This window comes from Bactrocera oleae, chromosome 2 (assembly GCF_042242935.1).
Source record: "Bactrocera oleae isolate idBacOlea1 chromosome 2, idBacOlea1, whole genome shotgun sequence".
Lineage (NCBI taxonomy): Eukaryota > Metazoa > Arthropoda > Insecta > Diptera > Tephritidae > Bactrocera > Bactrocera oleae.
Genome location: NC_091536.1, coordinates 38,039,886 through 38,063,936, shown reverse-complemented (window position 1 = coordinate 38,063,936; position 24,051 = coordinate 38,039,886). Strand labels below are relative to the sequence as shown.

General features: G+C 36.4%; 1 protein-coding gene across 4 annotated transcripts in view; it reads right to left on the bottom strand.

Moving 5' to 3' along the window:
* lovit (loss of visual transmission) overlaps positions 1 to 24,051 on the bottom strand; it is a 232,637-nt gene that overhangs the window by 11,830 nt on the left and 196,756 nt on the right. For 2 of the 4 annotated variants that reach the window (XM_036377032.2, XM_036377027.2), the window contains exon 8: positions 17,154 to 17,328. The exons of the other annotated variants lie outside the window; for them this stretch is intronic. In XM_036377032.2, the coding sequence (XP_036232925.1) occupies positions 17,154 to 17,328 (175 nt within the window). The remainder of the gene's footprint in view (positions 1 to 17,153; positions 17,329 to 24,051) is intronic. 4 annotated transcript variants of the gene reach the window in all.

Genomic DNA, 24,051 nt, shown 5'->3' with positions numbered 1-24,051 from the left:
GGTTCCTGGGTATAAGATTTCACCTAAAGGTGGGTAGTGCCACGCCCATTGTCAAATTGATACTGTATCCTACACACAAAAAAAAGCCTTTTCTCAGTGGAGTTGGTTGAAAAAGTTATAATGGTATGCGACATCTGTTAATTAAACCCATAAGGGGCTGAGGCTCCCCCATTTCTTATAAATTTTATTATAATATTTTTTCGTTCATCGGCATATTCACGAGCATATCTCCTAAACCGCTATAGCTATAATAACAAAATTTAAAATTTTAAATTTAGTTTTTAGCACCTCTATCGACAATGTGAAAATAGGGAAAGCCGGTGGCAACTCCGCCCACTCTCAATATAATAATACTGTTTAAAACTACTAAAAGCGCGAAATATCAAACACTAAATACGCCAGAGACATTAAATATTATCTCTGGGATGCCATAAGATGACTTTATAGGAACCGCGTTCAAAATTAAACAGTGGGCGTGTACCCATATCTTGCGATCTGCTTAACCTATTTCAACCAAATTCAGTACATAACATTCTTCTCACATTTTTATATTATAGTGCGAAAGTGGGCGAAGTCGGATTACAACCACGCCTATGTTCTATATAACACCATTTTAAATTCCATCTGATTCTTTCACTTTCCACTATGCAAACCAAGCAACAATGATTATATCGGGGTAAAACTTTGCGTGAATAATGTGCTTAATGTGTGCCAGTTTGTGACCAAAAAATCTAAATCGAATCAAAACTGTTCAAGCCCCTAGCTACTGAATATGTGGACCCCAGTGCCTACAGTTGACTTTTTACTAAAAATATCGGTCAATGTGTAAGATATATAATTGAAATTCATATTATATAATAAAATAAATAAATGAAACTCTCGCTATAAGTATGTTTTTGTGTCAAATAGGTTGAATAGGATCAATACTTCCTATAGCCCTCATACTTGGTATTACCAAAATTTTATAAAATCAGGTTAATACTACTCTCAACTTCCATATACTATAGGCTGATTCAAAAAAAATATAAAATTTGTTTTTCGAAATCCTTACGTAAAACTTTCGTGGAGATGTAAAAAGACGCCTGTGAAAATCAGAGCCCTTAATATTAATATTAAGAGGTCGCGCATCGCAGATTTCTAGTTCCCATTTAAATAACATGGAAAAAAAATGTTCTTTAAATTTGGAATTTTGCAACTCTGAACCGGTTTAACGGATTGTTGAACCAGATTATATTCTTCTAGGAAATTTGACACGCTACAAGAGAGGCTTTAGAAAATTAAATAAAAAACAAGTAAGGAAGGGCTAAGTTCGGATGTAACCGAACATTTTATACTCTCGCAAAGTCAAATAGTATACTCGTTTGAAATTTCTTTGTGGATTGACTGATATTTTCGGTAGAAGGTCAACTATAGGCACTGGGGTCCACATATTTAGTACTTAGGGGCTTGAACAGTTTTGGTTCGATTTAGATAATTTTTGGTCACAAATTGGCATACTTTAAACGTATTATTCACGCAAAGTTTTACCCCGATATAATCATTGTTGCCTGATTTGCATAGTGGAAAGTGAAAGAATCAGATGGAATTTAAAATGGTGTTATCTGGGAAGTAGGCGTGGTTGTAATCCGTTTTCGCCCATTTTCGCACTATGACATAGAAACATGAAAGGAACGTTATGCACCGAATTTGGTTGAAATCGGTTAAGCAGATCTCAAGATATGGGTTTTCACCTAAAAGTGAGCTGTGTCACGCCCACTGTCTAATTTTGAACGCGGTTCCTATAAAGTCATCTCATACCATCCCAGAGAAAAAATTTAATGTCTCTGGCGTATTTAGTGCTTGATTTATCGCGCTTTTAGTAGTTTTTAACAGTACCGTTATATGGGGAGTGGGCGGAGTTGCCACCCGATTTCAACGATTTTCACACCGTCAATAGAAGTGCTCAAAACATTTGCTTCCAGTGAACTTTGTTATTATAGCGTTAGCGGTTTAGGAGATACGCACATTAAACCTATTAGAGGCGGGACCACGTCCACTTAAAAAAAAATTTAACTGCAGATGCCCCTCCCTAATGTGATCCTGTGTACCAAATAACAGTCTTGTATCTTATTGCGGAGCTTAGTTATGGCTTATTATTTGTTTTTGATTAATGTGTGGGCGTGGCAGTGGTCCGATTACGCCCATCTGTAATACCAACCGTCTCACAGTACCAAGAAACATGTCTACCAAGTTTCAAAAAGATATCTCCATTTTTACTCAAGTTAGAGCTTGCACGGACGGACAGACAGTCACCCGGATTTCAATTCGTCTCTTCATCCTGATCATATATATATACATAACCCTATATCTAACTCGATTAAATTTAGGTGATACAAACAACCGTTAGGTGAACAAAACTATTATACTCTGTAGCAACAGGTTGCGAGAGTATAAAAAAAAATTAGTAAAAAAAGATGTGATTTTTTTGTAATTTTAAGTTTGACCTCGAATATCTCCTAAGTGGTTTAGATAATCAAAAGTTTTCTAAAGTTTTTTATATAAAGAAGTCTTAAACACGTATACCGTTTGACTTTGCGAGATTATAAAATGATCGGTTACATCCGAAAGACCTTTCTTACTTGTTTTAATATAAGGTTTTGCCACACCTGAATTAACTTCCTGGCCTTTGATTCGTGCGAATTGCAAGAGTATAAATTCCTCGGTTCCGACCTACTACCGATTATCGGATATATATTGACCCTAGCTCCAACATACTTTACGTTAATAATTCAAACATCCGTTTGCCTTTATATGAACGTAAAATATTAGATTTACAATAGTTTAATGCCGAAAATGTGTTAAAGCGGTCCACGAATTTCCCCAGCTTACATGTACTACTTATGGTATAATTTTTATACTCTCGCAACCTGTTGCTACAGAGTAAAATAGTTTTGTTCACCTAACGGTTGTTTGTATCACCTAAAACTAATCGAGTTAGATATAGGGTTATGTATATATATATGATCAGGATGAAGAGACGAGTTGAAATCCTGAGACCTTAAATTTTATCTCTGGGATGGTATGAGATAACTTTATAAGAACCGCGTTCAAAATTAGACAGTGGGCGTGGCACCGCCCACTTTTAGGTGAAAACCCATATCTTGGGATCTGCTTAACCGATTTCAACCAAATTCGGTACATAATATTCTTCTCATATTTCTATATCATAGTGCGAAAATGGGCGAAAGCGGACTACAACCACGCCTATTTCCCTTATAACACCATTTTCAATTTCATCTGATTCTTTCACTTTCCACTATGCATATCAAGCAACAATGATTATATCGGGGTAAAACTTTGCGTGAATAATACGTATGCCACCTTGTGACCAAAAATTGTCTTAATCGAACCAAAACTGTTCAAGCCCCTAAGTACTAAATATGTGCACCCCAGTGCCTATAGTTGACCTTCTACCGAAAATATCAGTCAATCCACAAAGAAATATTTGATAATTTAAGATAATTAAATGGACAGTTTTTCTTAAAAATTATGTGGTTTATCGCTGCCTATGAATGAATTTGGTCTAGACCTTTGTTTAAACTTTATAACCCTAATATACTGATTTCCGTTTCTCTGGTACAATAGCAACCTCATATACCCCACATATTAAATCTAAATCCTTTGGTTCAGATTAAATCACATCTATCACGTTTGAGTTCAATAGCTTCTTTTTATTAAAAAATAGTATTGACACTAAATAAATCTATGATCTAAGTTAATTAGAAACCAAATAATAATCGAATAATGAATGTTGAGTTAACATTTTTATACTTTCGCAACATGTTGCAAGAGAGTATAGTTATAAAATTTTCCAACAACAATGTAAAAAAGTCTCTTAGAGTACTGGACTTTGTATAGAGCAAATATATCTTTATAGAAAAAATCGCATGAAATAAATATTAGTAGTGTAGTATCAAAAGGGCTTTTTATGTGGTAATAGGTAAACTGCGATCCCATCGGTTGAAATGCTACTGTTTATTATTTCAGTTTTGCGACACATTTTAAAATGAAGGTCATGAGCTGAACTGTAAACTCAAAAAAAAATAAAATTTTTACCCAGCGCCGTTGGCAACTTCTGAAAGGTTTATATATTAAGACAGAAAGAAGAAAATCTACATATGTGTATACCATACTTAATTATTTGTAAGTAATTGTTAATTTTGCCTTCATGAGCAGACCTTTCAAAATAGTTACTATAGATCCCCCTTTTTAAAAAGCGTTAGACAAAAGCAATATACGGAGGGGTTTTCCGAGCACTTAATTTTTATACAATTAAATAAACTACTAATTTATAAAATATAAATATTATATAACTAAATATCATGTATTATTATGTTAATGAATGTCTAAGTAATATATAGGTATACAAAAGTACGTAAGCTGTGTGTACAAATATATACCATAACAAAACTATTTTACTCTGTAGCAACATGTTGCAAGAGTAAAATAAATATCAGTACACTGTGTTTGCAGTTTCAGTTGCACTAGATTTCTTGACCAGCAAAGTGCTTAGTGTTTAATATTTATATAGTGTTAATACATACATATATGCACACATTTACACCAGTATATTTCACCTATTAGTCCAGTCATTTAAGCTTAAATTAGGTAAGAATCTCGGAATTCAGATACCCAGCTGTAAGTCTGTAAATACTTGTATATTGACACCCTAAAAGTTGTCTCAAAACCTACATATGGTAGGGTGTACGCAATTATTAAATTTCAAGGTCAAAGGTCACAAAAATCGGTTTTTTGCGCTTTTTTGTAAATATCTCATTTCCTATGGGTTTTTTGCTATTGGTATTTATTATCAATATTGTAGAATACAAAATTCTCTACAAATTTTGTTTAAAATTTTTTTTCATATGGTGAACCGTTTTCGCGCGGTCACAGCATCACTTCAGGTCAACCGGTGCCTCCGATCAAAAACGCGCCATATATAGTTGATGAACTATCGATAAATCAATGATTATAAATATTTGTCAATTTTTATTATCTATTATATTATATTTTATCATTTTCTTCATGCCTTAAATCTTTATCTATTCAATAATACTGATCACCGTTTCCTAAATTAAAAAATAATGAAGGGAAAAACTTAAATCTTACTATATTTATATTCCCATTAACACTAATAACATTTTAATTAGAAAATAATTAAGTGCATCTTCTTTAATATCTGTAAATTTGTAAATAATAGGACAAGATATTGATTTACTCATCATTTTAATTGGGCGTACACTGTCTTACGAACAAGAAATTTTCTTTAAAAAAGTTGGGAAAGGCAATGTAAAAACGGAGATATACTCGACTAAAAGTTTTGATAATTATCCTCATTTCAAAACACATATTTTATTTCTGCACGCATTAAGTGGATGTGACACAACTTCTGCGCTTTTTAAAAAGGGAAAAAAACATTTCATGTATCATGTAAGAAGTTATTAATATTAATAAGGTTTAAATTCAAATATAATTCCTACATTTTCATTAACAATTCTGCAATTTCAATGGCAGGTAAGTGTTGTTAAATAAATTAATACTGAATAAAAAGTGGATAGGTTAGGATAAAATGATAAAATATAATATAATAGTTAATAAAAATTGACAAATATTTATAATCATTGATTTATCGATAGTTCATCAACTATATATGGCGCGTTTTTGATCGGAGGCACCGGTTGACCTGAAGTGATTCTGTGACGGCGCGCTCTAAGCCCTCTATCTCGAAAACGGTTCACCGTATGAAAAAAATTTTTAAACAAAATTTGTAGAGAATTTTGTATTCTACAATATTGATAATAAATACCAATAGCAAAAAACCCATAAGAAATGAGATATTTACAAAAAAGCGCGAAAAACCGATTTTTGTGACCTTTGACCTTGAAATTTAATAGTTGCGTACACCCTACCATATATAGGTTTTGAGACAACTTTTAGGGTGTCAATATACAAGTATTTACACACTTATAGCTGGGTATCTGAATTCCGAGGTGAACTTACTATAATGACTGGACTATATACACCGATCAGGAAAGGAGTCATAGGAAGGACTCAATTACAGTGCAAGAGAGCAGCACCTAGCCAACTTTTCACACCCGGACAGACGGAATTATATAAGTATTTTATTTATTAAGCCATTTATTATTCATTAATTATGCCTAGATTAAGTAGAAAATCTGTATTACTAAGTCGTCTTCAGAATGGAAGACGTATGAGAGTTCTTCGTGCAAACTCTATATATATAGTGTCACAAGATACTGTAAGTCACGCTAATCGTAGATTAAATTCGATGTACGTCTGTCCAAACAAATTATCAATACAAATTAATAGAAAACCAGGCGGGAAAATCACGAGGTATACTGTTCAACATAGAACAAGGCGGCCAGATCCACAAATTCGCTCTGAAGTGCAAATAAGAGATACTCGAGGTCATAGTTGTAAATACTGTTTAACATAGAAAATGCGGCAAGATCCACCAATTCGCTCTAAAGAAAAAATAATCAATACGAGAGGTCAGAGATCTCGTTTCGAAGAGCAAGTTGTAAATACTGTTCAACACAGGACAAGGCGGCAAGATCCACAAATTCGCTCTGAAGATTAAATAAGAGATACTCTAGGTCACAGGTCTCGGCATGAAGTCCCCGAGGTACGATATGTTAAGCAAGTTGTAAATACTGTTCAACAAAGAACAAGGCAACACGATCTGCAAATTTGCTCTGAAGAGCAAATAAGAAATACTCGAGATCATAGATCTCGGCGTGAAGAACCACGAGGTACGATATGTTAATCAAGTTGTAAATACTATTCAACAAAGAACGAGGCAACAAGATTCACAAATTCGCTCTGGAGAGCATATAAGAAATACTCGAGATCATAGATCTCGGCGTGAAGACCCGAGGTACGATATGTTAAGCAAGTTGTAAATACTGTTCAACAAAGAACAAGGCAACAAGATCCGCAAATTCGCTCTGAAGAGCAAATAAGAAATTCTCGAGACCATAGATCTGGTTGAGAATTCCCGGGGCACGTTATGATGAGCAAAGTAGGAGCACTAGGGATCATAGAGAATTTTGCGCAAGAAATCCTGAGTATAGGAATTTAGAGCGCATTCGTGGTCAAATGCAAAGAGAACATGAAGAAATCCTGAAATAAGGCAGCTCAGTAGAGGTAAGAAATCTTGAATCAGAGACTTCTTAGACAAAGTCAAGTTCCCCTTCGTGGAAATAACCCTGTCAATAGGCAAATTGAAAACGAAAGCCAGTCCCAACGAATCCAGATAACGAGAGCAAATAATGTTATAGAATCTGATATATGGGCAATTTAACATATTTCAAAAACATTTACTTTCAAAATATAAAGAAGGGCTTTACTGAAATATGTATTTGCTGCCTTGTAAGACAATCCGTCTGTTAGGGATTCAAGGTCAAGATAATCATTCAGAATATTTGTCATTTGTAACAATATACGTTGGGCGGAAACGCAAATGCTCTGAAACATATAGCAAGATAATACGTTCTGAAATTCGCCGTGACAGAAGAGCGTGTACCACTTGAAAGTTGTTCTATGATTACAAAAAATTATAACTGCTACAAATTAAGAATACTACATCCATTTGTCTTAACTAATGAAAAGTTTGTTCAAAACTTGAATCAGCACGGTTAGGGTCACAAGGTTTTGAAAGGCGTTAGATCCTCTTTTTCACACTGGGAAGCTGAGAAGAAAAAGGTAATCGCTATGATTCGCCAATTTGGGCTTCTAATCTTCTTTATCACTTTATCGCCTGCAAAGTCTCAGTGAGTTGAGCTTTTGGTCATCCTCTGTAAAACTGTTGATTCTAAAGATATTTCAGAAGAGGAAGCCAACAGTTTAACAACCCAAGATAGATATAGCTTATTCGGTCAGACGCGGTTATTTGTGCTAGATATTGGCTTAATAATGCCCCCAGGATCAATCCCAAGATTCTCAGACATTCCCTGATGTCAGTAGTTTTATTGACAATTATATTTCTATAGATGGTTCGGTCAGCCATTTAGAAAATTATTTGGGTTATCAAAAGCATAACCACAGTCGGTCGTGTATTAGGGAAATAAGAGGACAACAGTTTTGTCGTATCCACCAATGCCTCCAACGCAAATACTGTTACCTCTAACAGAAAAAAGTCAAAAGTCAAAGACATAAGCAAAACTTCTTCAAAAATCAAAACGTTTTAAATTCAAATATGACTACAGAAGATATATCTAATTTAAACGATTTTGAACATTTCCTGTCTGATAGTAGAATAAATATGTCTTTTGATGACTATTTGTTAGCCCAAAATTTTTCCAAAAAGAAAATTACAGCACCATTTTATAAATGCTTATAATCCTCGGATTTTGGAACTCCATAGAGCAAATACGGATTTCCAATATATACTGGATGCATATGCTTGCTGTTCATATATTATTAATTATTTTAATAAAATGCTGGAAATTATATTGTTAAGCTAAAACTTAAACATATAGGTCACAAATTTATATCAGGCACAGATATATTATATTTGCACAAGAAGCAGTATATTGCTGCATTGGGTTTCATCTTTCGGAAGCAAGTAATGCAGAAATATTTATAAATACCTCTCGACCTGAGGAACGTGTTCGAATGGTAAAACCTAGAGCGGTACTTCAGAACCTTACTTTGGGTTCGACTGAAATATTGGTAGCCGGTATTTTAAACCGTTATGTTGAAAGATCCGATCAGTTAGAAACTATTTGTTTATCTGGTTTTGCATCTAAGTATAAATTTTTTAAATCTATTAGAACAGCACAAGACAGTGATAATGAAGAAGAAGAAGAGAAGGAAGACGATAATTTACCAGAAAGCGGGGTTGTCATGCCTTTTAAAGACGGTACTGGGTTTTGTTTAAAATTGTACCAAACCTTGTGTAATTCGGTATAGAAGGTTAAACGCAGCCAGAGTTGAGTATTTCCGCTGGTAATGCTTTACTATCCATGGCGGAATGAACAGCAAGGTCTCATTGAAAACGATGGTGAGCAGACTTGCATAACACATCGTATTCTTATTGAGGAAAATCAAAGAAAATACGATGTTTTTGTGCAAAAAGAACTTGAAAATGATCTAGAAAGTCTTTATAATGAAATAGACTTGGACGAAGGTGCTCAAAATGAACTACCTATCGTGGAAAATGAGTTCAGAGTGTTGGCACTTCCAGAAATAAACCCAAATATAAATTTGCTGGACTTGCATGGCGAAGATTCAACAGATAATGGCACTGAATCTGATTGCAATATTAGACTTATTAAACTGCCCCCCTAATTCTAGTTGAGGAATTATTTTCTTTAGTTCAAAGTCTAAATACTAAGCAAAGAACCTATTTGACACATTTGATGCACCACCTAAAAACAAATCTCCCATTTTATGAGTTCATTGGCGGCGGTGCAGGTATAGGAAAGAGTCGTTTGATATCTGCAATATATCAATCTATTAACCATCGTTACAATTCTACACCTGGATCCAATCAAAGTTCCTTAAAAGTTCTTCTTTATGGACCTACGGGTAAAGCAGCATTCGGAATAGGTGGAATGACCCTTCATTCAATATTCTCTTTACCTGTTAATCAGTTGAATAGAGAGTTGAGGCCACTTAGCAATGACACAGTTAATTCATTGTATTCCAGACCTATCGATTTAAAATTAATCATAATTGATGAAATATCGATGGTTGGTGCTCGTATGTTTAGCTCTTTAGTTGATGCGAGATTAAAATAAATTTTTAAAACAGACAGCCCCTTTGGTGGTATACCGATCATAGTGTTTGGTGATTTGAAGCAACTCTCACCTGTTGAATATAGGTGGATACTCTCTCATAATCCCAATGATACATGCAGCACTTTAGTTGGTTCCCCTTTGTGGGTGCTATTTAAATTCTTTGAATTAACAGAAATAATGAGACAAGGGGAGGATCAGACCTTTGCAATTGCATTAAACCATATGGCATCTGGTACTTATATAACGACATATCCCTCATTGAAACTTGAGTAGTTAATTTCGAAGAATTTCCCGATGATACCATACGTTTATTTTGGTTCAATGAAGAGACAAATAATTTCAATGCCCTTAAGCTCAGTCGAATCCCAACTGAAGCTATTCTTTCAACTGCAAAATAATCAGTTAAAGGAACTGGTATGTATAAGTAATGATTTTGGAAAGAGTTAAACTTTTCAAAACTTCTGACACGCAGGGACTTCCCTATGATTTAACACTAAAAACCTCCGCAAAATATATGATTACAGTGAACATAAACACGTGTGATGGCTTGGTTAATGGGGCTGCTGGACTACTTATGCAAATTGATTTCACTTGTTCTTTGCCTTTCACTTGTTTTGGGAGGTGTGGAAGCAAGGCTCGAGACGGTGGCCAAATCGGATTTCCCAATGCGGCCTTGGTGTCGGGTCTGGCTTCCGGCCGAACCTTCTACCCCGGCCGAAATTGAAGAGATGTTGCGGTACTGCAATCCATCTCTTCCCACCCAACACTGGAGAGTGATTAGGCTGGAGAGGACGAAGGCACCATATCGGGAAGCGCTGATACTTTTAAACAAGGAGTCCCTCGCTCCTCTCAGTGTCACAAAGGGGGCCATAAGCTATGGCTTCAAGAGGATCATTCTAAGGATGCTCCCAACAGAAGCCAGGGTGGATGGCTGCCTCTTGCTGGGGCGGAAGAGAGTGGGAAAGTTTCCGTCTCGGTGAGCACGGGGGGTGGATCGTCAGGTGATGATGGATCCGATGATATGGACGATGGTGCGGAACTCGCTCCAGCACTCAAAGGCTCCCTCCGCCGATCTATTGCTTCGTCTAGGAAGGGACGAAGCCGACGTTGTCCTTATTCAGGAACCGTGGCTGAGCAGCTATGTAATATTTGGACTAAGGACAAAAAGCCATAAGCTCCTGGCGGCAAGCAGCACAGGTAGAACCAAAGCCTGTCTGTTGGTCAGAAATTAACTTAACGTTTTTCTTTTACCTAATTTCAGCAACGAGGACGTCGTTACTGCTAGGCTGGAGAACAGTGCTAGAGAAATCTGGCTTGTCTCAGCCTGTATGCCGCACGACGACGAGGTGGAACCACCTACGGACCTGCTGAGGATGGCTCTGGCAGAGGGAGGTGGAATCGAACCTCAAACACCTCATTTTCAGTCTTCTTTGAGACAGAACTGTCGTAGCGGAGTGGGGTAGTGCCAAGTCAACCAAAAAGGTTAATAGGGGAACTCCGCAGGGAGGAGTACTCCCCCACTGCTCTGGATCTTGGTGGTAAACGACCTACTTATAGAACTCGAAGAGCAAGGCTGTCGGGTGATAGCCTATGTTGATGATGTGGTTCTTATGGCTAAAGGTAAATTCCTGAATACCGTCTATGAGCTCACCGAAGGGTACCTAAACGTGGAATCAAACTGGGCAAAAAGCAGCGGCGTAGCCGTCAACCCAAGTAAAACCGAAATGATTTATTTACTAGGAGGTATAAGATCCCAAACGTGCCTCTCCCCTCTTTCGGGGGTTCACGTCCCCAACCTGTTGATAAGGTGAAATAATAAGGGCTCATCCTTGATAGAAAGCTTTCTTGGAGGCCGAACATCGCAGAAAGAGTCATAAACGCATCGGTCGCCTTATATTGCTGCAGGGGAGCTATAGGGAAAAGGTGGGGACTCTCACCAAAGGTGGTGTTCTGGCTCTACGAAACCGTAGTCAAGCCAATATTGTTCTATGGTGTGTTCGTCTGGTGGAGGGCGCTCGAAAAGACTACCATGGCTAAAAAGCTTGAGCGAGTCCAAAGAGCGGCGCTCATCGGAATCTCCGGTGCACTGCGAACCACACCAACGATAGCTCTCAACGCTATGTTAAATATAGCACCTGTGGACATTGCCGGTAGGTGCATTGCTGCGAGGTGTGCTATTAGGCTCAGGGAAGCTGGGCTTTTGAAGAGGTCCGAACAAGGACACGCCACAATTCTCTCCTCCTTCAGCTGCATTCCTGAAAATTTGGATCACTGCGTCACAGCGGCCACTCGAGGCGGTTTTTTATCTGCTCATATCCCGACGAGGGAGATGTGGAGGGGAAGAAGCCGCTGAGGAAGAGGCGCGGTGAGCTTTTTCACGGATGGGTCGAAGCTAGGAGGGAAAGTTGGAGGGGGGGTTTTCTGTAAAGAGCTCTCCGTCAATCTTTGCTTCAGGCTACCGGACCACTATAGCGTTTTTCAGGCGGAAGTGACGGTGATCAAGGTGGCGGTAAAAGTACTGTTACGAAGTGCAGCTGACCGTGCATTCAAAGCTAGTCAAGGAGTGTCTGTCCTTACTAGAATTAGCATCAGGCTACTTCAATATCAGGGACGTTTGGGTGCCTGGTCACAGCGGAATCGCTGGGAATTGTAAGGCCGATGAGCTGGCCAGGGAGGGTACCCTTGTCCCGCTCACATCGGAATGGGATCGACTTGGTTCTCCGCTAACGTCTTGCATTCTGGCTCTGGACCTACTCCTACGCGATGATCAACTCCTGCGCGACTGCGCGATATTTCTGGCCGAGAGTGGATCGTAGGAGGTCGGGGGATCTTCTCGCCTGTATTGACAGTATTTGCGTCTCTATTTCGAACTAAAGTTTTCAGACTTAGTGCAATAGTTCTTAATTTTTTTCAAATATAATAAAATTAGAATGGTGTAGCAATTTTGACAGTAGTTATTAAAACAATTTAAAGAAAAATATGTAAATAATCTATCTAAGAAAATTTAAATTATATGTATACTAAATGAAAAATGTTATTCATTGTCCAAAAACGATTTCTTTTCATACTTCTCAATACAGTTGTAATGCATTCTATTTAAAATCAGTTGTAACCGTATACAACAAAACACAAGAACGATTTCTCATAATTTGAGTAAATTTAGTTTACAAATTGCTCTAATTCATTTTACTGTAAATGTAAGTAACTGAGGCAACAGGTCCTACTTCTAATTATTAAAATACATATATAAATCTCAAACGAGTATACCATTTAATTTTGCGAGAGTACAAAATGTTCGGTTACATCCGAACTTAGCCCTTCCTTACTTGTTAAATATATATATAACTCTATATCTATCTTGATTAGTTTTAGGTGACACAACGTTAGGTGAATAATACTAAAATACTCTGTAGCAACATGTTGAGAGATTATATTGTAAATACTAAAAAACACGCTTTCCAACACGCACATCCAATTAAGAACTGAAAAATTTTTTTTTTATATAATCTGACAATAATAATGAAAAACAAATAAATGAATTAATTGTGAGAAAAGCCTTGGGTATTTTCTTGCATGTTTTTCATATGTAGATCATATTAAGCTTTTCACCATATATCAAGCTATACCATACTCTTGCAACATGTTGCTACAGAGAGGTTTGTTCACCTAACAGTTTTTTATATCACCTAAAACAAACCGAGATAAATATGGAGTCATGTATAAATAAAAATAACTAGGATGACGAGACGCGTTGAATTTTACGGCGATTGAGTTAAAATCCGGACGTCTGTCTGTCCGTACAAGCTGTAATTTGAGTTAAAAGTGAGATATCATAATGAAACTTGATTCACATATTCGTCGGCAAAAGAAAAAGGACGAGTTGGTAAATGGACGGAATCGGACCCCTCCCACTTCCATAAAACGCCATTAATCGAAAACCTATAAAGTGCCATAACTAAGCACTAAATTATGATATAAACCGGTGATTTGGTACAGGTAACTGCAGTAGCAAGGGGCAACTGTGGACTAAAATTTTTGAAAAAAGAGGGGGGTTGCGCCCTGTAATGGTTTAATTAACATATCTTCTAAGCCACTGAAGCTACGATAACCAAAGGACAATTCCTACAACCCCCGGTTTTGTTAAGGACTACTTAAAGCGGGAAAAATCAATAACCAATTTCGCCAGAGACATTAACTTTTACACTCAGGATGATACAAGATGGTCTTATAGAAGCCGGTGTCAAAATTGGACGATGGGTGTGGCACCGCTCACATTTAGGTGAAAACCCTTACCTCAGGACCTAAGTTCCAGTACGAAAATGGTCGAATTCAGGCTAAAACCACGCTTACTTCTCAAATAACAATTTTAAATTCCATTTAATTATTTCACTTTCCAGTATGCAAATCTAGCACCAAATAATATATCGGAATGCAATTTTGCCCAAAAAATGCGCTTAAAGTAAGCAATTTTACGACCAAAAATTGTCAAAATCGCACCACTGTTCAAGCCGCCAGATACCGAATATGGGGACCCTAGCTCCTTCAGCGAACATATTATCGAAAATATAGGTCAATCTGTGAGATATGTTAATGAAATTTAGAACAAATCCTATAACAGTATACCTGTATGTCAGAAATGAAATGGGTTGAATCGGATGAAGACTTTTCTTAGCCGCCATACACTTAACACAAATATTTGCGAACTTCCGGTTTACATTTATACCGCATATGTCGAAAATATGTGAGTTATCTTAGTGAAAATAAGAGAGAGTTTTACTAATAACAATGTATCTTTGCGCCTAAGATAGATAAAATCGGGTTAAAACTTATAAATAAAATCACGATTTTTGAACATCCAGCTTGCTTTACTTCATTTAGACCCCATGTACCTAGTATAAAATATTCAAACTTCCGGCCTTATACATACCATAGTTCGAATTACCCCCAATCCCATCTACTACATATAATGATTTTCGTTTTTCTTACTTTTGAATATGTTGTTCAGTGTGTGAGTTATATATTTTTAAAATTACTTACAAATATGTTCTCAAGTACACCTGAATATAGCATAATGATTTTCGACTTTCCACCTGACTTTAAACCGTACAGGCTGATCAAAATGTGTGATATTTTAATGAAATTAAACGGACAAGTTTCCTAAAAAATTATGTGGTTTACCAATGAATATGAATGCAATTGGTCTAGACCTAGGTCTAAGCCTCATATACCTAACATAATGAATTCCGATACTTTGGTTAACATTTTCTACATCAACTCGATATATTAAATTTAGCCTTTTCGTTGAGTTAATATCCCACATTTCTCATTTAAGAATGATTTTAATATAGTTTTCGTTGACGCGATTGTGACGAGAAACTTGTTATTTAAACTGCCCGCGCTGAATATTTCTCAGCACTTTTTTTTTCGTTAAGAAAGTAACACTGTCCTTAATTAATATAACAAAAATGAGCGTGATCTGTCAACCAGTTTGTTTGCAGCAGCTGTTGAAATCAGTCGACCTCAGTTGTGCGATTTTTACAATTGGAAAAAATGTTGAACAATGAATTTGTATAAAACTTTGCGTTTCGAACCAAACTTCGTGTGCGGAATCATTGCGAATGTTAGAAAAGACTTATGGTGATTATATTCTATTGAAAACCATAGTCTACCGCTGGTACAGAGCCTTTGAGGACGCCTCGTTTCAGTCGTCCTTCGACGTCTACCACTGACGATAACATAAAAAAGTGAAGGAAATCGTGCTCAAATAGCGTCATGCGATTGTTAGAGAGATAGCCAAACATCGGCCGTGAAGCAGCTCGTTTGACTTTGACCGATAATTTGGGCATGAGACGCGTCAATGCTCGGTTTGTTCTAAAAGAGCTAAATTTTTGCAAAAAAAAGTAGTCGTGTGCAACGATTTTAAAACCAAAAACTCGTTCAATATCATCGATCAACCACCGTATTCACCAGGTTTGGCCCCATGCGACTCTTTTTTGTTTCCAAAATTTAAGTTACCACTCCGTGAAAACCGTTGTGATTCGATTAAGGCCATAAAAGAAAATTCGCAGAGGGAACTAAAGGCAATCCCGGACAGCGCCTACAAGGCATGTTTCAATGATTGGAAAAGGAGGTGGCATATGTGTATCGCTTCAGAAGGAGTATATTTTGAAGGCGACAAAATAAATATTGATGAAGGTTAAACATTTTTCGTTTAATCTACAATTTCCGGAAACTTTCTGGTCACAATAAAATAAGAGAGTATATGACCTTCAATATAAGTTAATAATTTACCAAATTTTGTTGTTAGCCGTTCACGATTTCGTCAAATAAGGAATACCGAATTCATTTGCAATATTTTCTAATATAAAATTTTGCCAACACCTTTAAATATTTCGCCGCCTTTGATCCTTGCAAATTGCAAGAGTATAAAATGTTCGGTTACACCCGAACTTAGTCCTTCTATACTAGCTTGAATTATATTATATTTATTTATAACGAATAAGTGAGCATAAACATTCAAGTTATGACGCTCTACACTTTTACATTCATCTTTTTTGACAACGGCCAACTCAGTTTGCATTGGCCAAAAAAACTATCATACATATTACACATGAGGAAGTAGTCATCGCTATAGACATCAGGATTGCTCAGTAAGACCAAGAGGCCAAGGCGTTGGCGTATTTTGCCGACGGTTAAAGAAGTTGGAACTTAGTACAAGTATGGGTGCTAACAAGAAAAGAGTTGCGAAATAAATACTTTTTCAAAATTTTTGTTTTTCTATAGTAGACCAAGTACTTATCGGACGACTCTTTAATAAGAAAACTTGTCATGGCTGTGTTTTAATTTTGTAAAGTTAACGTCATGGCAAAAAACTACAATTAATTGAGCTGCGAGGCATTGTTCAATTTGTTGTCTTGAAAAATTAAAACTCAATCATTAATTACGATGCCAGCTCATATTTAACGCGAGAATTCTGCAGCAGATGCCGGTGTATATGCTGAGAAAATAGAAAATGGTATCGGTTAAGTTTTATAAAATACTTGGTGAATGTGATTGATTTGTTCACAGTATTCTCATTCTGTCGTCTTGACGCAGTTCATACTTGTGATTTGCAACAACGTCTAATGCAAATATAATATAATATAATGTAAATAATTTTCAGTAACACTTCCTATTGGCTTTACAACAGATAATTGAGGATAAGATAATCGAAGATATTGAATTGATTAAAACTTAGCCATTAAGTTATTTGTATTAATAAGTTTACACATGCAATAACAAGTCATGTTCACATCGGCAAGTGACAAATAACAATAATTGGTTTATATGAGTACTAAGAAATTTACTTACGGTTCCCATAGAGTGGTAGTGTGCCACTAGTAAGTAAGGCATAGTAAATAATGTGGAATACATTACTCCTGCTGTCCAACTAAACACAATCACACTCAATTTAGCTCGACTTAAAGCCATCAATGCCATTCCCATGCTATAGAACAACAATCCGCCTACGTATACCACTTTAGCGCTATAATAAAAAATATTTATATATATGTATAAACATATTTAATACATCTTAATATTTATAGAAAGTGTGTAAAGATTGTGACTCTGCACATCCAAAGGCTTTAATTTTATACGAGTGAAGTTCTGTTGTGTAGGAGATTAATATCGGTCTTTCCAAAAGGAATGATATGATTTCTAAATATCGTTTCGGTCATTTTTAATATGTCATGATATATAATTTTTTTTATGTGCGAGCGAATATTTTATTATCGTCGGAACATGGATAAGCAATTAAGAAGTGCTCTGGATGTGCCGAGCCTCGATTGTGTCGTTCATTTCAAACGTCCCAATATAGCTGGTGGGGTAGCTGTCTACCATAACTCCACTGACAGAATAAATATTCTCACTCCACATATGGATTAACTGGTTGGCTGTGAATGCTACTGCAGTTGGAGATATTTGTGCGGCCGAATGTGTCATAGAAAGCAGACAGGTTGTGGCATTGATTGACATCACTCCGAACTAGAGAATCAACGATATAATAAAATTCATGCATAGAGCATTATTGGCATATACTCCTTCTAGTGCAGCAGAATTAGGAGAATATTTGCATACTATGCCAATGATTTGAAGCGGTGATTTTAATGTCAAGAATCTATCTTATCTCATAAAACTTGCTGAATAGGGTGAGTATTTTCATTTCAAGTGCCCATCGAGATCCATGAAGTTTCCCTTCTATCGCCTAGCTTTTTAGGCTTTTTGGTTTTTTCATTGTATTCAGAAATGTTTACAATTTCATCGTGGGATGATATACGCAAGAACAACGTTTACAAATTATTAAATTTTATTAACAAAATAATCGTTCTCCAATTCCGACTTCGACCGATAGCTGCGGTCCTTTTTCTATATAGAGCCGTGCAATCGCATAGAAGATCTTTAACGGTATCCTCCTCTTCTACCTTTGTCTGCTTGTTGGCAAGTCAGGGATTGATTCCACTGAGACTAAGCTCTGTTTATAATATGTCTGTCGATTAAATATCTACAAGTAGCCATAGGCAAATATGTATATGCCTTCTTTGCCGGAATCTAGTTGTAGGGTGGTGCCTGTTTGGGCTAGTTCATTTGCTACACAGTTCCCGGGGATATCACTATGACCTGGGACCCAATGCAGTTTTATTGTGAAATGGGATGTCAGACCCGCTAAGCGATCAAAGCATTCTTTCACTGTCTCAGCGAAATCCTAGGAGACATTAGAGATCCCAAAGCCGCCTGGCTGTATGTAAATATATCTCTTGGAAAGATCACACTCTTTGTCGGTACAAGAAGGGTTTCTTTAATTGCTGTGACTTCCGCTTGGAAGACACTGCAGTGGTCTGGAAGCCGAAAGGCGATTTTGGTATCTAGTTTAGCTTCGAAGACACTGCCGCCTACTCGGTTATCTAGTTTGGAACCATCCTTATAGATGCTTATCCCTGCCTCCGTGTCCACTTCGCCCCTTTCCCACTCTTCTCTGGAGGGGAATGGGAGGGATGCACATACTGGCTGCTCTTTGTATGCTTTCGCGTATTTCTTTTCCGTTATTTGCCACCATACCAGTATACCGTAAGTCATAATCGGCCTTACACGTGTCCACACCATTCTTTTACACGTGTTAAGTGCTGTAGCTGCTTTCTTTACAGTAGCCTCCAAGCTTAGTTTCTAAAAAAGTTCCTGTCCAAAATTAGTGCCAAGTAGCTTGCCTTATCTTCTATCGCTAGCCTGGTGACACTTAATAATGGCGGCGTGATTTTTGGAGTACTGTGTTTCTCAGTGAACAATACTAGTTCTGTCTTGCTAGCATACAGGTTCAGTCCGCATGTTACGGCCCATCGATTAATAATGTTTGCGTAAGGCTAGCGAGGGGATTCGGGAGCTTGTCTCTCACCAAAACTGCCACGTCGTCAGCGTAGGCCACAACATGTACCCTCTTCTTTTCCAGATCCACCACCATTTTGTTCCCAAATCTTTAAGCGCACACAGTATGGAAAGCGCATTCTATATCTAAAAAGGCTACTAGGGTGTATTCTCTGAATTTTGAATTTTCCCTTAGAATACGCATGCTGCGAAACAGCCAGTTTTTCTGGGTTCATTTTGTTTTTGAGGTATAATTTGATTAATCCTTCTAGTGTTTTTACGAGGAATGACGAAAGTCTAATTGGTCTGAAATCCTTTGGATTAATGTGTGAGCTTATGCCTGCCCTTGGTAAATATAACATATCACCTTGACTTTCCTCCATATCGAGGGAATATAGTTTAGATGCAGTGCCCCTGGTTGTTAACCGGTTTATTATGTATCTCTGGGACTGCTTTAACTGAGCCGGGAATGACCCGTCTGGTTCCGGCGATTTATAGGGCTTGAAGCTGCCTATCGCCCAATAAACATTACTCTCTGACACTATTACCACAGGAGGTTACACTGCTACCACTTCACTGCTCAGTTTATGCTTCATTGTGTGGTTCTCGGTACTGTCTGGGAAGTAATTATCCATTAGCAGGCCTGGAGACTCTTCACTGGTCAATAGGTTCCTTTTTTCCCTACATTTAATGGAGGTTAAAAATTTATTACGATTTAAACATATTTTACATTTTGCTATTATTATCTTCATATTTGTTTTTGACAATGAAAATTCAAGCACCTGAAATTTTAAAATTCTTTTTAAAGGAGTGATTTTGTATTTTAGACAACATGTTATTGCTTTCAAGTTAATTCAATGGTTTTCCGTTGTATGCTTTATGTCATCTTACTGCTTAATGTAAAAATGTATGGGCGATGTGCATAAGTATTTTTTTTTAAATATTGCTATTATTTGTCAACATACATACATCATATACATATACATGCTATGCCAGTCCACTATGAATACTTGCTGTATAAAAAAGCAGTGGGGAAGAAAAACAAACAGATTTTAGAGAAAAAACTTCTTAATTCTTTCCTCATCAATGTCATGTTCATTAAGTTCGAATTCGTTCATTCAGGAGGATCACGTTAACTAAATTTTAGTCATATATACATGTATGAATATTCACTTGTGGAAGGACTTCAATACCGTTTTTTTACATTTGCACAAAAACTAGCAAAATTTTAATGATTACAACGATTCTTAAGTCTCGGGCTGAAAGCTGGTAGATGGAATAACATAAAATGGATAAGTTTAATATATTCACACATTATTGATTTTAGTTATCTTTCATAGCCATAAATCACATAAAACTTTTAAAACCTGATTCAATTAATTAGATATTTAACTGGATATTATTATATTACTTGAAAAGTAATTCATTCAACCATATATATATTTTTTGCTTAAAGGGTTATATCCATTTGTGAATTTCAAAAAATCGATTTTTTCGTTCTCGCAACCTGTTGCTACCTAACACTAATCGAGATAAATACATATATACGTATATATATATATGGCTGGTTAGTTGTATGACGTGTTGCGGTTGTGTTTCGTGAGTGATATGATGTGTTGCATTGGGTGGTATTGTACTGAGGGTTGCGTGGGATAAGTTCTGCGCAGAGTCGCGTGATCAAAAGTCGTATGATCATTTATGCTATAATAAATGAATCTGTTGGAGGTATTATAGTTTCGGTGCAGTCGATTTAATTTATTTACCTCTTATATACATCCTTTTGATGATATTTCATTGCTTTAAATGCAAAGTTACATTTAGGAAATTAATTTCTACATTTTGCATGTATGTATGTTTCTACTGCATATAAAAAAAATCGAGTTAGATATAGTTATGTATATATAAATAATCGGGGTGACGAGACGAGTTCAAATCAGGGTGACTATTTCTCCATCCGTCCGTCTAACCGTCCTGTCTGTGCAAGCGATAGATTGAGTGCAAATTGAGATATTTTGATGAAACTTGCCATTTATGTTCTTTAGCACTCAGGGACGGTTGGTGTGGCAGACGGGCGTTTTCGGACCACTGGCACGCCCACAAAACGCCAGTAAACTAAAACCTATAAATTGCCATAACTAAGCACTAAATTAAGATATAGAACTGTTCTTTGGCATAGGGGATCGCAAGAACAAGGGGCATTTGTGAACTAAACATTTCTTTAAGTGGGCGTGGCTCCGCCTTTTAAATGGTTAAACGGTTATATCTTCCAAACTCCATACATTATGAAAGTGGGTACAATTAGATAGTAATAACGCCCACTCCCATATAACGTTTATGTTGAAAATTACTAAAAGTGCGATAATTCACTGAATAAAAGCTACAAGCGTTAAATTTCACAACCAGGATAGCAGAGAATGGTTTTATTGGAGCCGGTGTAAAAGTTGGGTCGTGAGCGTGGCAACGCCCCCTGTTAAGTGAAATCCTATATCTCAGGAGCTACTTGATCAATTTCAACCAAATGGGTAATATAACAAACTTTTGAGTTCCTTATGATTCTTTCCCTTTACAGGATAAATATCAAAAATCAATGAACTTATTAGAGTAAAACTTAGCAATAATAGTGTGTCAAAGTGATTAATCTCACGCGCAAAAACTGTAGAAATCGGATTATAATTTTCAAGAACGCAGACACCAAATACGTGGACACCAGTGCATACGGCTGATTTTTTGCCGAACATATCGGTCAGTCTCTGAGATCTAGTATTGAAATGCGGGAATAATATTTTTATGACAACAGCATGTACTTGTGCCAAAAATGGGTAAAATCGGGTGAATACTCCCTTAGCCTCTAATACCTAATATAAATATTTTCGAACTTTCGATTGACTTGATACCGCATCTATCGGTCAATACGCAAGAAATCTTATTAAAATTCCAAAAGAATCTCTTTCTAATAACAGTGTATCTTCTTGCATGTGATTTAAGTAAAAATATACGAAAATACCGTAAATCATTTACATTGCGAGAGTATAAAATGTTCGGTTACTCTAGAACTTAGCTCTTCCTTACTTGTTATTTTTGTATTTGCTTTCTTCCGGCTGACAAATTTGCTGGGATATTTTGTGATTACAGATTAGAGACTGTATTCCTATTGTGAATAATATTGAAGCTCGTCTCAAATTGAGACTTTACTAGTGAATTCTGGTATCACTGACCTATAATAAAAGTTTGTAAGGTACCTAATGAGCATAGGTTTTTTGTTCCCCTAATATTTGTAATAGATATGCAGTTATGTACATATAAATGATCAGGATGACGAGACGAGTTAAATTACGAGTGACTGTCTATCCGACAAAACGTACAACCACGCCCTCAAAATGCCGTTAAACGAAAAATTATAACGACTAAGTCACAAATCATGATGCAATACACTAATTTGGTATAAGATACCGAATTAGGGAGGGACATCAGTGGTTTAAAAATTTTGGACTACGTGACCCCTAATAGATAATAATTATAATTATTTTAACTAAGTTTTCTCAGGATACTTCTCTAGGCGTCTATAGGTGTCACCAGATAATAAATACTCTCCCTCCCCATATAACGGTTATGTTTAAAACTATTGAAAGTGAGTAAACTCACGAAATAAATATCTCAGAAGCTTTCACGCGTATGTAAAATCACCCACTAAACTCGAAATGTGTACTCATTTTCCATATAAATGCCCTGTTTTGAAGAACGGTAAAAAATGGCACACCTCAAAGTCAGTATTCGTGCAAAGTTTTATCCCGATACATTCATTGGTGCTTAATTTGTGTACTGGGAAGTGAAAAAATCAGTTGGATTTTAAAATTGTGCTATATGAGAAGTAGGCGGGCTTGTAATCCGATTTCGTCAATTTTCACATTACGGCATAAATATCTCAGAATAATGCTACCCATCGAATTTGGTTTAAATTGGTTGAGCTGGTCCCGAGACATGGGTTTTCAGCTATACGTGGACGGTGCCATACCTTTCGCCTAATTTTGATCCCGGTTCCTACAAAGCCCTAGTACATAGAGAAATTTCAGATGTAAAATTCAATGCCTCTGGCGTATTTATACTATGTTCGCACCGACACAAAATTCGTGTTTTCATAGACAAAAGAGGTTTTCACGCGAAAACTTGTGTTTTCATCCATACAAAATCTGTCAAACGAAAACACAGTTTTCGCTGAAAACCCCTTGAAAACTCTCATTCCACTCATTATAATCGGTGCCTGCTCTAGTTTAATCGATATTATTAGAAGACATATTTTGCCCTAAATGTCAGTTGACAATTTGTTTACATTCCATAATTGGCCTAAACGTACCCTACAAGAAATTGCTGATGGGTTCACCAATACACTCACATTTGATATGTCAGTACTGTTAATATATATTTGCATTTTTAAATTCAGAAATATCGACTGATTGGAGAAAGACGTACGCAGAGCTATTGAGAGGAGAAGATGGCATCAAGTGAAAATTTATTTTTATATTTTCGTATTTTATTATATTTTTTGTTGCATTCCTTTTTATATTTAAGTATATTATTATAACTAATTTTGATTAAAAGTTTGAAATTTATTAAAGAAATAAAAATTATATTATCTACTGCGCAAAAGAATTTTTCACTTCTAATAGCGTTTCAGTCATAACTGAAAATTTTCAGCTATGATGGATTTATGGTCAGCAATGACTCAGAAAAAGACATGAGAGAGAACAGTATAGATATATAGTGAATCAATTCCGCATACCCATGTGTTAAAGAGAGATGCAAACTCACACCCATACGTTTGTTTACATCAGTTTTTGCACAAGGCGCTTAAGAA